The sequence below is a fragment of the Gopherus evgoodei genome, chromosome 1 (genome assembly GCF_007399415.2).
Source record: "Gopherus evgoodei ecotype Sinaloan lineage chromosome 1, rGopEvg1_v1.p, whole genome shotgun sequence".
NCBI classification, from domain to species: Eukaryota; Metazoa; Chordata; order Testudines; family Testudinidae; genus Gopherus; species Gopherus evgoodei.
This window is the reverse complement of record NC_044322.1, coordinates 269,079,682-269,093,545: the sequence shown is the minus strand read 5'-3', so window position 1 is coordinate 269,093,545 and position 13,864 is coordinate 269,079,682. Positions and strand designations below refer to the sequence as shown.

General features: G+C 46.0%; 1 protein-coding gene across 1 annotated transcript; it reads right to left on the bottom strand.

Moving 5' to 3' along the window:
- Nucleotides 1-2,451: 2,451 nt before the first annotated feature.
- LOC115642187 (3-mercaptopyruvate sulfurtransferase-like) lies at nucleotides 2,452-6,246 on the bottom strand. The gene is made up of 3 exons (XM_030545677.1): nucleotides 6,155-6,246; nucleotides 4,378-5,015; nucleotides 2,452-3,227 (listed from the first exon to the last, which is right to left on the bottom strand). Exons 1-3 carry the CDS (start codon nucleotides 6,199-6,201, stop codon nucleotides 2,929-2,931), a joined length of 984 nt encoding a protein of 327 aa, XP_030401537.1. The 5' UTR covers nucleotides 6,202-6,246; the 3' UTR covers nucleotides 2,452-2,928.
- Nucleotides 6,247-13,864: the final 7,618 nt, after the last annotated feature.

The following is a 13,864-nucleotide window of genomic DNA, read 5'->3' as shown; positions in this document are numbered from 1 at the left end:
AAACACTCAGAGGATTTGGATGATTTCTGTCACTGAGACTATGTGGGTGCTCATGGGTGTAGGGGAGCAGTGTCCAATATCAAAGCCCTGTTTTTGTTGTTTTTTTTAACTTATCTGCAGTAATAATCACCTAGTCAGTAAGTTTTCCCTATAGTTGCTACTCCACCACCAACTCTAAACTTGCCTTGCATAAACCTCCCTTTCCTGGATGGGTGTCTCTATGTTCATTCAGTCCCAGGCCTTGCCCCCCAACCCCATCCAGGGGATTAATTCATTCACAACACCTGCCTCGGTCTCTTCTGAGTGCCCCATTTGGGAAGGGGGGGTTGAGAAGGAAGAGAGGGTGCCCTTTTGGAAGTCAAGTTGCACATGATGCCTGACCCAGCTGAAACACAAATGCTTTATCTATTCACCCAAACATGCTTCTACTGCACCCAACAGCAGTCACCTGACTCATTAACTGCAGCCACCTTTGCCAACATTTCAAACAGTATTCACATTAGGCAGAAAAATGCAGGTAGCTTCCCTCCTGAAGGCTGACACTAGCCCAAAGCCACCCTCCCAAACAGGCACCTGACCCTTTTCTGCCAGGGCAATATCCATAAAGTGCAGTGCTGAAATGTAGACACACCTCTATTAACCTTACAGTCAGGTCTTTTCCTGAGTTATCTTCACTGCCCTCCCCCCTTCCCCCCCTCCCCTTATTTTTATTCCATTTAGGGAGCTAATGCTCTGGTACAATTCAGTCCCCTTATGCCATAGAGGGGGGCATAAGGCAACAACTTTCCTCACAGGTGAGTAACTTTGGAAAACAGAGCCAGCCTATGCCACTCCCTTTACAGGCCCCCATGTAGGGGGTGTGCTGGGGGTAGGAGGGAGCATGGCTGGAATATGCTGCCCTCCAGCAGCTGAAAATAGCTAAGTAGGCCCTTGGCCACCACTGCAGCTGAGTGTAAATTTGAACAGCCTTGAGTCTCCTCTAATTTACAGCAGGAGACAGATAGACAGGCCCCTGGATGTATAAAGAATATAAACTGTAGATGGCTTAGTCACTTTTGCATGCCTGCTCCTTATCTCTATATGGCATATCTTGGTTAGAGTGGAGACTCAGGCCCAAAGCCTTATTGTCTGTCATTATTTTCCTCTGATTCCATTCACCCACCCAATCTCCTTTTCCTCCATCTCTTTCCCCACTTTTCTCCACCCCACTTCCTACCCATCTCTTTCCTCCTACAGCATGCACCAGGGAAGGTCTTTAGTCATAGCATGAGTTCTTCTATCAGCACTGGTCTGTTTGTTGCCCAGACTTCAGGACCTGGCCCACCCACAAGAATGAAGTCATCATGGGAGGAAGGGCAAATGGTTAACCCCTAACCCAGCCCAGCTGCTCCCTGGGAATTGATCAGGAGACAAACACCCCCTTGCCCATCTCTCTCTTCAGGCTGTTTAGAATAATGGGTGTTATGATCAACAGAGACCTTTCTTTAATCAAATCTATTGAAGCCACTGTGCTTGTACAGGTGTAACCAAGAGCAGATCAACTCTCCAAATGCACTGAATCAATACCCCTGCTATTGTTTGCTGGGGGAGATTTTCAGCGACAAGATTTAAGGTGGTGGCCTTGTGAAAATGACTGCCATTATGGGTAGTTCTTCCCTAGGGCTTCAACTCAGCAAGGTATTGAAGCACATAACTAATTGTAAGCACGTGAACAGTCCCGTGGAAGCACCTGAAGAAGAGCTCTGTATAAGCTCATCTCTCTCACCTACAGAAGCTGGTCCAATAAAAGCTATTACTTCACCTACCTTGTCTCGCTAATATCTTGGGAACAACACTGCCTACAGTGGGAGTACTCTTTCGTGCCTAGTGTAAGGATCATGCTGAATTGGAGTGTGGTATCTGAAAGTCACACAATTGCATGGCTGCATACTGAAACAAACAGAGAGGTATGCTGCCCTTCCTTATTTGATCCACAGGGGTCTCCCAGGGAAACTGAAATATACCTACCAAGGAGGAAACAAATACTGCATTCACTTCATCAGAAGAGCTTCCTTCACAGAGAATAAGAGTATGTCTACACTGGAAGTGTACTTTGCCACCTGGGTAGACATACCTGCACTAGCTGTGATCGAATTAGCACACTAAAAACAGCAACATAGCTGCAGCCGCATGAACTGCATGATAGGCTATCAGCCCCAAGCATGATCCAGTCTGAAACTGCAGGTATGTCCTTGGGCCAGCTCCTCACGACGATGCAGCTACACTGCTGGTACAGGTATGTCTGTGGGAGCTGGATTTTACATCTCCGGCTCCACTGTAGATATATGCTGGATGCACGTAGCTGTGCTAACTAAACACTCCCTGTGGAGGGATACAGAGCAAGATGCCTCGGTGAGTGGGGAAGGAGAAACCCCAGATATACTGTCCTGGGCTCTGTTCAGGAGAAAAACCTTTAAACTCATTAAATATTTTTATTATGTAACCTTTGAATTAGATACTTAAAAGAAACATGATTTCAAGTTCCCCAGGAACAATGGTGGATGCAAAACTGGCTGAGAACAAATCAGAGTCCAAATATAAGGAGAAACCTAAACTGCTCCTCCACTCATCTTCCTTGTTAAGTGTCCAATCAGGAGAGATCATCCAAGCTGATGAGTACAGCCTGAATCAATTATTCCACCATCCCATGACAAGTGCTTCCCCTCAACCCAGTAAGAAGCTGTAAAAAGGCATTTTCCATGCCCAGAAAAATGAGGGATGGAGTTAGTGGGTGAGAAGGGGGAGGGGAGTAGGGGAAGGGGCTAGAACCATGTATGTTTAGATTTGTCACCCAAGACCACTATGATTTGAAAACAGGAAAGGCTAAGACCATCTCCCAAAGCCTGTTCCAAGGCAATTTGTCTGCACTGCAGGGGCAGAAGCATTGCTTCAGAGGGTCTTGCCTTTACCCTCAGAGATGACCTCTCCAGGCCGTGCCCGCATGTACCACTCCACCCAGGCACCATCGTAGACAGCCACATCTGGCTTGCCACAGAGGTATGCCCCCAGGGCCACATGGCAGGCAGTGACTCCTGAGCCACATGTGGCTACCACTGGCTTTGAGAGGTCCACTTTCTTCTCCTGGAATAAGCTGCGGATTGCCTCAGGGGTCTTCTCAAAGCCAGCTTCTGTGAGGAAATCCAAGAAGGGAATGTTCAGGGAGCCAGGGATATGACCAGGCTCAATTCCTGGAGGAAGAGGAAGGAGACCAACACAGATAGGAGTTAATCTTTACATCATAGAGGGTTCCACCGCACAACCCCTCCTTGACTACCCTCCACACATACTCGTGCCACAGCAGCCCTCCCTCTACAGCCACTGCACAAGGTTATGTGAGGGTTAATATCTGTACCTTTGACCACAAAGCATCATATCAAAGCTAAATATTATTAAAGGGATGGGGTGTAGGAGCTACCTTCTCTTCCACCTCCCCAGGTCCCTGAGAGATTGAGTGCACTGCTGCCTCTGAACCACAGGACTCCGCATTCATACTAAAATACAAAGCTTTCTTCAATTCTTGTATGGACGGAAAATCACTTTCTGGGGTGCAGCTCTAACAGCTAGGGGTGGGGATGGGAGCACTCTCTTTCAGCCACATGTATTAGTCACAGTGTATGCAACACCCCTTCTGTATGCCTGATTTGAAACTCAGCTGTGGCAACAGGTTAATCAGCTGAGAGGAGAGATGGTTGTAGGGTGAAAGCAAGGTATGGGACTCAGCAAATCTTATTTCTATTCCTTCCTCTGCTACAGACTTCCTGTTTGACCTTAGATGTGTATCATAACCTCAGTGTGCCTCAGATTCCCAGCAGGAGAACAGCTATAATAATCCATTCCTTCTCCCACCATTTGTCTGCCTCTTTTGTAAACTCTTTGTGGCAAGGCTGTCTCCTGTGTGTTTATATAGCACATATCAGAATCAGGCCCTCTATGCACTACAATACAAATCATATATACAGTAAATCTGGTTGTCAGATGGAGAACTTCACTGCCAGGATTAAAGTCCTCATGGCTTACTGCTGACACAGATGCTGAACTAATAAACATCTTGTGTTTAGTGTCATAAGGCCTTGCCCCATGGTGAATGTGTTTTAAGCAAGCATTTGCAGCAGCATACGGAGAACAGAACAGTGGGAGTGGCAAACAGACATAGGTAAGCAGAGACAGCAACCACAAAGAGGGATCGATATCAGCCAAGCATCCTCCTCTTGAAACTTATCTTTGGAAAAAGTGAGTTTCCAGCTTCAATCTTCAGCTGGGAACGAGAGTCATGTTTCTGGGTTTGTGCCTTAAATGGACACCATGTTTGTTACAGTGATGGCTAAGCAGAAGTGTTACCTTCCCTGGGCTCTGCCTCCGTCCCTCTGAACCGCCCTGAAGGGCGAGCATCAACCAGCTGAAAGCGATGTGACTCTATGTTCTCCTCTATGTCCTCATGGGTCTTCACCAGTGACTTGTCCAGGGAGGCATGGAACTCCACAGGAACTGCTCGGTTCTTGCCAGAGCTTAGTGGATATCCCTCCCGCTGCCAGTTCTTCAGCCCACCATCCAGAAGGGAGACGGCATGGTGCCCAAAGACCCGGAACATCCACCAGACACGGGGAGCAGAGAAGAGACCCTGATCACTGGCATCATACACAATCACATGGGAATCGTTCCCCACACCCAGCTTGCCCACATACTCCGCAAAGTCATCCGCACTGGGCAGCATGTGGTCATATGGTGACGTGCGGTCACTGCATACGTCGATGTCAAAGAAAGCAGCACCAGGGATGTGGCGCTCCTCAAACTCAAACCGGGGGTCACGCTTCATCTTCGGGAGGTACCAGGATGCATCCAGGATCTTCACAGCCTGCCCAGCCTGAGGGGATTTGATGGTTTCTGAGAGCCACTTAGCTGACACCAGTGCCCGATAAAGGAACTGTTGAGACATTGCTCCTGAGTCCTGGCCAGATTCAGACAGTCTCTGGGGTTTCCTGAAGGGGGAAAAAGTCAGGAATTAGTGACAGAAGATATTAGGGTGAGCTACTGGGGAAAAAAAGGGACTAGAGTTCTTTGGGGGAGGAATTGTCTTTTGTTCTGTGTGTACAGCACCTTTCACAATGGGCTCCTGAGCACTACGGTAATACAAATAATAATAGCAGAAGAAAATAACTTGGGCCCCAGGTTACAGAATACAACCCCATCTCTGCTTCACTTTGTGCACACCTGGGTAAAGTCAGCTCTGTTGTAACACAACTGGGGCGACATCAGAAATCGGTTTGGCAGTCCAGAGATCATGAAATGAGCTCAGTTAAAGACAGAGAGAGAAACCTAGGGAGAGGAACACCTGCAGAGCCTGCCTGACACCAGGCTGAGTCAGCTGCACATGGCAGGAACCTGAATTCAGAATCAGGAAGAGAAAACCCTGTGTGTGAGGCACCCCGGCACCTATGCCTCTTGGGCTAGAGAGCTGTATCTATCAGAGCCAGCACTCTGAACCTCACAAAAGGGAGCTCGGCACAGCTGCGTCCCGAGTTCTGAATTAAGGACTGCCACCACCCCATTAAAAATGCTGTTCACTTCCCTGGGTCCAAGTTTTGCTGCTACACACTCTGCCAGCACGGTGACTTTCCTACAACTCCCTGCCCCACAGGCGCATGAGAGGAAAGCACAGCTTTGGGAAGGGTCCTTGCCTCCGCGACAGGCTGAGAACTCCAGGCAGAGAAAGGGTTGTCCCCTAGGACCTGGCTGAGCCAGCAGCATCCCCCCTGCCCCTGCAGTACTGGTCCCTGGGTTCCCACTGCCAGAGGTGGAACACAGCAGCAGAGAGGACTGGCTGGTGGCCACTCAAGGCCACTCCCCTGCCTGACCGGCCCCTACAAGGCACTAACTGCCCTGGATACCCCGCATCAGATTCTAAGGGACAGTGTCCGCTCAGGGCTCCAGCGGAAGGCATGCCAGCAAGGCCTGGCACGGCCTCCTTCCAACCCAGAGCCTGGGGATCGGTGCAACCACTCCATGCCCACGAGCGGAGCAAGGGAGTCCCGGGGGCCGCCGAGCCCAGGAACCCGCAGACGTTCCTGCCCTCGCCCCTCGAGGGAGGGGCTCCCGTCCAGCAGGCTACTGCCCATACCTCCGTGCCCCTCCCGGGTCGCTGCTGCTCAGCCGGGTGACTGACATGGGCCCCAGGGCACCGCCCCCTCCACGCGTTCACTCCGGGGAGGAGACAAGCGGCACCTCCCACCCGGCTGTCCAGTGGGGGGGCAGGGCTGCCCGTGCAAACCAACCCTGAGGAGGCCGGGGCAGCGCTGGGGACAGATGGGACCCTACGCACCAGCCCTCCCAGCGCAGAGCCAGCCCGCAGCAGCGCCCCTAGGCTCCCAGCCACCAGCGGGTGGGCTTGCCGCAGGGGGTGGCTCAGCTCAGCACTTTCCTGGGAAGGGGGGGCGTTTCCACCCCCCTGCAACAATGGTCCGGGCCTCCTGCAAGGCGAGAAGGAAATGAACCAAACGGGCATTTGGTAGTCAGGGTGCGGCGCCGGGCGCTGCTGAGTCACGGAAATAAATGGGTCTCGATTGAAATGCAAAGGGAGCGAGGCGCTGCTTGCCAGAAATCCCGCGCTGGGGGGCTCCCCCTTGCTAGGGGAGCCCTGCCTGGGGGCGTTTCCCACAGGGGATTTAGTACTGAAGGGTTTCTATAAGGCGAGTGGGGCTGGGAGCTGCTCTTCCATCACCAGGATTCTTCCTAGAGCAGGAGGACTTTATGTCCAGCGGTTTCCTTCATTAGGAAGGAGTCTTCTGGGCTTGCTGTGTAGTGACATGCAAGCTGGTCTTTAGCTCACTTACCTTACACCCTCTAACTCCGGAATCAGCAACCTTTCAGCAGTGGTGTGCTAAGTCATCATTTACTCTCTCTAATTAAGGTTTTGTGTGCCAGTAATACATTTTTAATGTTTTTAGAATGTTTATAAGTCTATAATATATAACTACTGTTGTATGTAAAGTAAATACTTTTTTCAAATGTTTAAGATGCTTCATTTAAAATTAAAATGCAAAGCCCACCAGACTGGTGGCCAGGATCTTGGCAGTGTGAGTGCCACTGAAAATCAGCTCATGTGCCACCTTTGGCACACGTGCCATAGGTTGCCTCCTCCTGCTCTAACTGATCCCAGAGTCCTAGCTTTCTGCAGAGCCCCTTACGGTTTCTTTCGCAGGGAGACAAGATGGGTGAGATAGGTTGAGAGCCACTGCCATAAAAGATACTTTCTGGACTCCTGTAATCTTGTCTGGAGTCTCATTTGACTTGTATACCCCCAAGTTACACCTAACTTCACTGTTTGCCAGAAGCTGTAAATGGGTGACACAATGGATCACTTGATAATTGCCTGTTCTGTTCATTCCCTCTGAAGCACCTGGCATTGTCCACTGTTGGGAGACAGGATACTGGGCTAAACAGACCTTTGGTCTGACCCAGTATGGCCATTCTTATGTTCTTAAAAACTACTTGTTTACAAAATCAGACATAAAAACACAAAAGTGTCACAGCCACTGTTACTGAAAAATTGCTCACTTTTTCATTTTTACCATATAATTATAAATCAATTGGAATATAAATATTGGTATAAAGATTTTGCTTGCATATATATACGTGCCTCTGGAAATTTCCACTACATGCATCCGACGAAATGGGGATTCGCCCACGAAAGCTCATGCTCCAATACGTCTGTTAGTCTATAAGGTGCCACAGGACACTTTGCTGCTTTTACAGATCCAGACTGACACGGCTACCCCTCTGATACTTGACTGTTTTATTAGACCAGCTTCTGTCTGAGAGAGAGACAAGCTTTCCAGCAACAGGGAGTTCTTCTGGTACCAGTAGCTCAAAAGCTTGTCTCTCTCACTAACAGAAGTTGGGTCCCATAGCAGATAGTACCTTACCCACCTTGTCATTCTAATATCCTGGGACCCTTATGGATACAACACTTCACAGTTTCTTCTTTGAGATTTGCCCTTTGCCCTAACACCGATTTAGCCAGTCATCTGACTGCGCTGTTAATGACTCTGGAGTCTGGTTTCACCTTGTTACCTCCCTCCCACGCTGTCAGGGTTTCAGATTTATGCCCCACAGGACGCTGAAGATGGTTCCTTATTCCCAGTTCCTTACTGGTGGTACCAGCTCCTTAGTCATGGTTTCCAGCTCCTTATTCAAAGGCCACAATTATTTAAAATATATCAGGGTAAGAGTAAATGTTTAGAAATGACACCAAATTAATGTGATGGAATGTGATAAAGATACATTAGTTAATTATTAATTACATAAGCAAATAAGCTGGTATTTGACTGACTGAACATGACCAACCAAGTCTCCAGTCACCTGAAGTGACATGTGCCTGTGACTGACAATCTGTTCTGAAAAAACAATGAGGAGTCCGGCGGCACCTTAAAAAGTAACAGATTTATTTGGGCATAAGCTTTTGTGGGTAAAAAAACACTTCTTCAGATGCATGTTCTGAAGGAGCTGGGACAGGCTGCTGCCTGACCCATAGTGTAGTTCCTGCATCTTATGCTGCTACATGTCATAGTCCAGCCCACTACTACCTTGTAAACAGGGTTTGAATAAAGATCTGGGATTTGACTGTCTGCACATGACAAAATAAGTCTCAGGTCACCCCAAGTGACATGTCTCTATGACCATTGGACTGTTCTGAAGGAGCTGGGGCATGCCGCTCACTGACCTGAAGTGTTCTTCAGCAGTTTGCTGCCACACATCATGCTCCCACCCCATTTCCATTTTGTACATGGAGTTTGAATAAGGAGCTGGGGCTTGACAGGCTGTACATGAGAAAATACATCTTTGGGGTACCCCGAGTGATAGGTCCCAGCAACTGTCAGGCTGAAGAAGCTGGGGCATGTCATTCATTGACCTGAAGCTTTGTTCTTGTTCAGTAAGATGTCACATCTCCACCTTACTTATATTTTCTATATGGAGTTTGAATAAGGAGCTGGGTTTTGACAGGGTGTACCTAACAAAATAAGTCTCAGCACACCCCAGGTAACACAGCCCCTCCACTGCTAAACTGGTCTGATAGATTTGAGACATGCAACTCCTTGACAAAACTTTTTGTATGAGAAAAATTGTGGCCCATATCACTAGCCCTCTTCCCCACCCCCCAAACACCTATACACCTTTTAGAAGGGAATGGGAACAGGAATGGCAAACAGGGCCATTTCAGAAGGTGAATATGTGGCTCCTATGCTTGCAGTTACAGGGACTTGGTGACTGCTGTGTTTGTTCCATCTGTTTGTTCTCAATCAGGGTTGTGTGGCTGGGCTATGTGCCCCTGAACTGCCTAGATGAGATAGATCTTTTTGGGTCTCAGTGAGGGCTCGGTGGCTGGATTTTGAACAGAACTAGTATTTGACATCTGAGTGGTTATTCCCTCCCTGTTTGCAAAGGAGGTAGCTGAACAGTGAGGTTTAATATATATCAATTGCCAGGTGAACAGGAGTGACAAACCAGATAAATCTGAGTGGGAGTTTACAGAGGGACTGTGAAACCAGTTTTAGGTATGTCTTTACATAAGGTAGCAGATTGGGATGATAAGGGAACAACTGCTGTGACTTGCATTGGATGTGCTATGTTTTCCTCTCTGCTGGAAGGCACAATAGATTTATCTGAGGCAATGAAGACTTCTTGGACAACCAGATTCAGAAATTATTGTCACAGACACCACAAGGTGATAAGAGTCTTGGAGAGAGTAGAAACCAAAGAGGCAGTCTGTGACCAAGAGGGGAAAGAGAGTTAGGAGGCATTCAGCCCAATGAGAAATATCAAAATGTTTTCAGATAGAAAATCCACTATAGAAGAACTTTTTCTCCGTTGAATGGAACAGAAAGCTACAGAGGGCATACCTGATGTGTGTCCTTACAATATGAGAAGTAGGTACCAAGAGAGGTTCTTCAGCCATCCTAAGAATGCAAATAATCATCATCAGCGACTCCATATTAAAAAGAGCAGACAGAAAATTAAGCAAGGGGCAGAAGGACAATAGGACGGTGTGCTGGCTCCCTGGAATGATGATGTGAGAGGTAACTACAGAGTTAGACAGGTTTATGAAGTTGTCTGGCAATTGATGATGATACACATTGGAACCCATCACAAGCATCACATGGAACTACCCAGATTATAGAAGACCTTAGACATCTTGGAAGCGAGTGGAAGAAAAGGAATGTTTAAGTGATTTTCTTGGAGATCGTACTGGTCCCAGAGTGAGAGAAGGCAGAAAATACTGGAGGTGAATTGTTGGCTGCATGGTTGGCGTGAAGCTGAAAGTATTGGTTTTGTTGAACCTTTCAGTGGGAGAGAGGCCTTACAGACAGGATGGGCTGCATCTCACAGGTAGGGAGCTAACCTTCTCGAATGCAGATGAACTGAAGCAGCTAGGAGGCCATTAAACTACCAGTGCAAGGGGAGGGTGCTAAGGAGGCAAATGCAGTATAAAAGTTCAGACTTGACATTGTGAAAAAATTGGACCGATGTGGCAAAGAACGCAAAGAGAAGACATTTTTCAATTGCTTATATCTCAGTGCTAGGAGTCTGGGGCCTGGTCCACACTACACAGTTAAATCGATTTAAACAGCGTTAAATCGATTTAACGCTGTACCCTTCCACACTACAATGCACTTTAAATCAATTTTAAGGGCTCTTAAAATCGATTTCTGTACTCCTCCCCAACGAGGAGTAATGCTAAAATCGATATTACTATATCGATTTAGGGTTAGTGTGGACGCAAATCGACATTATTGGCCTCATTCTTTTACAGTAGCTACCCACAGTGCACTGCTTCAGAAATTGACGCTAGCCTAGGACCATGGATGCACACCGCCGAATTAATGTGCCCTAGTGTGGACGCATAAAATCGACTTTATAATATCGGTATTATAAAACCGGTTTTAGTTAATTCGAAATTATGCTGTAGTGTAGACGTACTCTGGGTAAGGACTAACAAGAAGTAGAAATTCTCAATGATGAGAAAAAAAATTATATAATTGGCATTACTGAAGCCTGGTGGGACAATTCACATGACTGGTTATAACCTATTTCGGAAGTCTAGAGTTGGTAAAAGAGGTGTATGCCTTACAGTGAGAGACTTAGAGAACTTGGTCTGTTTAGTGTATCAGAAAGAAGATTGGGAAGTGACTTGATTATGGTGTTTAAATACCTTCACATTAGAGGCCTGCACAGGCCTAAGTTTTAAGCCTGACTGGACTTGGACTCTGAGTTCAAGAGGGTCAAGTCATTTTCCAACCTAATCCCAACCCCTTGAACCTGAGACAGCACCATCTCCTGTGACCTGTCCATGTGGTCAACACGAGTGCTGTGACTGCTTTGCACGCTCACTCTGCAGCACATACAGTGCAGCAGGGTGGTGGAGACTGGCAGGAGCGAGGCAGGCAGGGACAGAAAATGGGGAGCGGAGCTGACCCAACCCAAGCCCAAGAGGATCGGGTTGTTTTCCAGTCTGACCTGATCCGAACCTGACACTTCTCATTGGATCCCATCGGGTTTGGGTCAGGTGCAGGGCTCTACTTCACATGGACAAAATATTCAGTACTAAAAGGCTCTTTAATCTAGCAGAGAGAGGCAGAACAAGAACCAATGGCTGGAAGCTGAAGCCAGACAAATTCAAACTAGAAATTAGTCACACATTTTTACCAGTCAGGATGATCAACAATTGGAACAAACTACCAAGGGCATTGGTGGATTCTTCAAATCAAGGGTGGAAGCCATTCTCAAAGATGTATTTTAGTCAAACATAAGTTGTTACTGAGCTCAATACAGGGTAACAGGATGAACTTCTATGGTGATACAGGAAGGCAGACTAGATGATCTAATGATCCCTTCTGGCCTGAAAATCTCTGAATTTACAAGGCCTTTTTACAAGCCCTTCTGCACACTCACCTTTTGCAAAGTTTTGCCCTCCATGTGGAAGTTTGGTGTAGTAGTTGAATGTGTCAGGATTACAGACTAAAAAAACCCCTTATGGAGAGGCAGGCAGTACCAAATTATGCAGTAATTCTAAGCAGAAATTCACAAAGAAACTTCCCTTCTGTGCAAAACACGGTCTTATTATACAAATCTTTAGGTGCTTAAATATAGCTGCCACTAGTGATCAGCACTAACAACAGCAACAATTTCTCAATTAATTAACATTTTTTTATTATAATAAATAGAAACTTCTTTACTTATGTCATAGTCAAAGTGAACAAGTTCAATGAATTTTGTCAGTTGAGTACATGCCATTTCATTAATGGTGAATCATGCATCTTGTTCATTACACCTGCATTTAGTCGGGTCATAGAAAGATTGAAAATTTTGACCCTGGGCTATTTCCATCAGAGATTTCTATGCATGATAGCAAATAAATTGAAAGAAAACAAGACGCGTTTTGGAGGTCAAATCAAAGCAGTGATCCACGTCTTTTCAAATACCATTCACAGACCATTCAAACAAAAATGAAATGCCCCTACCTCAGAAAAACCCATTACCTGTCCTTGCTGTAGCTCTTTTCCATGTAACTTGAATGTAGCATTAATATTTAAAATATTAATTAGTTCAGCAGGCTCCATCAACATTATTTGCATAAACAGTAAAGTTTATTAAAGCAAAGGCGTTGATATTATAGGCCCAAAGTTGTTAGGACACCATAAAACACTGGGAGCCATTTTGTATGTTTCCACAAACTTGGTCAAACTGAGGGCTGGCATTTCTAAGATGGAATTTTGGAATTAAAAAGGAAATGAGGTAGTGATATTCTAGCCACAGATAAAGACCCCAGTCCCTCAAATTCCATTAAAGTGTACCCAGCCACATTGCTGCTGGATAAGCCTGACAGGAACTCTAAAGACACTGGCTGATTCCACTAATTGTAGCATATAGGTGTAGGGCAGGATTCCTTTAAGAAGTTCGTGAGCACTGTAATGGTACTCGCTGTTTTTCTGTGTTTTAGAAGCCACCAGAAACCACTCAGAGCGGTAGGATAGTATCAACCTAGATCTTGTATGATTGCAGGTAATAAACATGATTATTTGGGAGCCAACTGACCAAGTAGGGTCTCCATATTATTTTTGTTGTGGAATGAGCAAAAGACACAACACTAATAATAAGAAATGGTTTTTTATATCTGTAATCCAATGACATGTTTTTTGATAAATTTTGCTATTTTTCTGCTTCTTAATTCCTCTAAGATCACACCAACATTCTTACCATTTTCTTCATTTGTAACTATCATATAATTTATGTGAAAACATCCCAGCTGGATTTGCAACACATTGACTGAATATTGCTTTTTGTTGATTTTTACCTGCATATTGTGTGTTTACTAACAAAGATAACACAAAATAATACACTGAGGTAATATATTTGTCAGACCAAAAATAAAAAGTCACCTCTAGAAGTGGCATTTCCTCATCTCTTCATAATGAAGTTACAATTGCAGGGGCTTATCACTTAGGGTGACCTCAAATACATTTTATCACATAATCAAAACCCTAGTTCCTTATTCACGCTCCATTTAGGGCACAGGAGGCAACCACCTCCCGACTTTAGGGAAGTTTGCATCTAGATCTGAACTTCACAGCTGCCCGTTATCTTTGGTGAGTGGCATATCTCAGGCCCTAGCTCTTTCATAGCAATTTGATGGTCACAGAGACATGTCACTTTGTGGTGATCTGAAATGTGTTATATACAGCCAGTACCAATAACTAATTTAAATGTTTATCACATTCCATCACGTTAATTAGATAACATTTATAAAACATTAGCCATATCTTGATATGTTTTA

Excerpts from the sequence above, each read along its gene's own strand:
- LOC115642187 (XM_030545677.1), bottom strand. The coding sequence starts at position 6,201 with ATGTCAGTCACCCGGCTGAGCAGCAGCGACCCGGGAGGGGCACGGAG. Across the intron at positions 5,016-6,154 it reads GACCCGGGAGGGGCACGGAG|GAAACCCCAGAGACTGTCTG; the intron begins GTATGGGCAGTA and ends TTCCCCCTTCAG. Across the intron at positions 3,228-4,377 it reads GGAGGCAGAGCCCAGGGAAG|GAATTGAGCCTGGTCATATC; the intron begins GTAACACTTCTG and ends CTCTTCCTCCAG.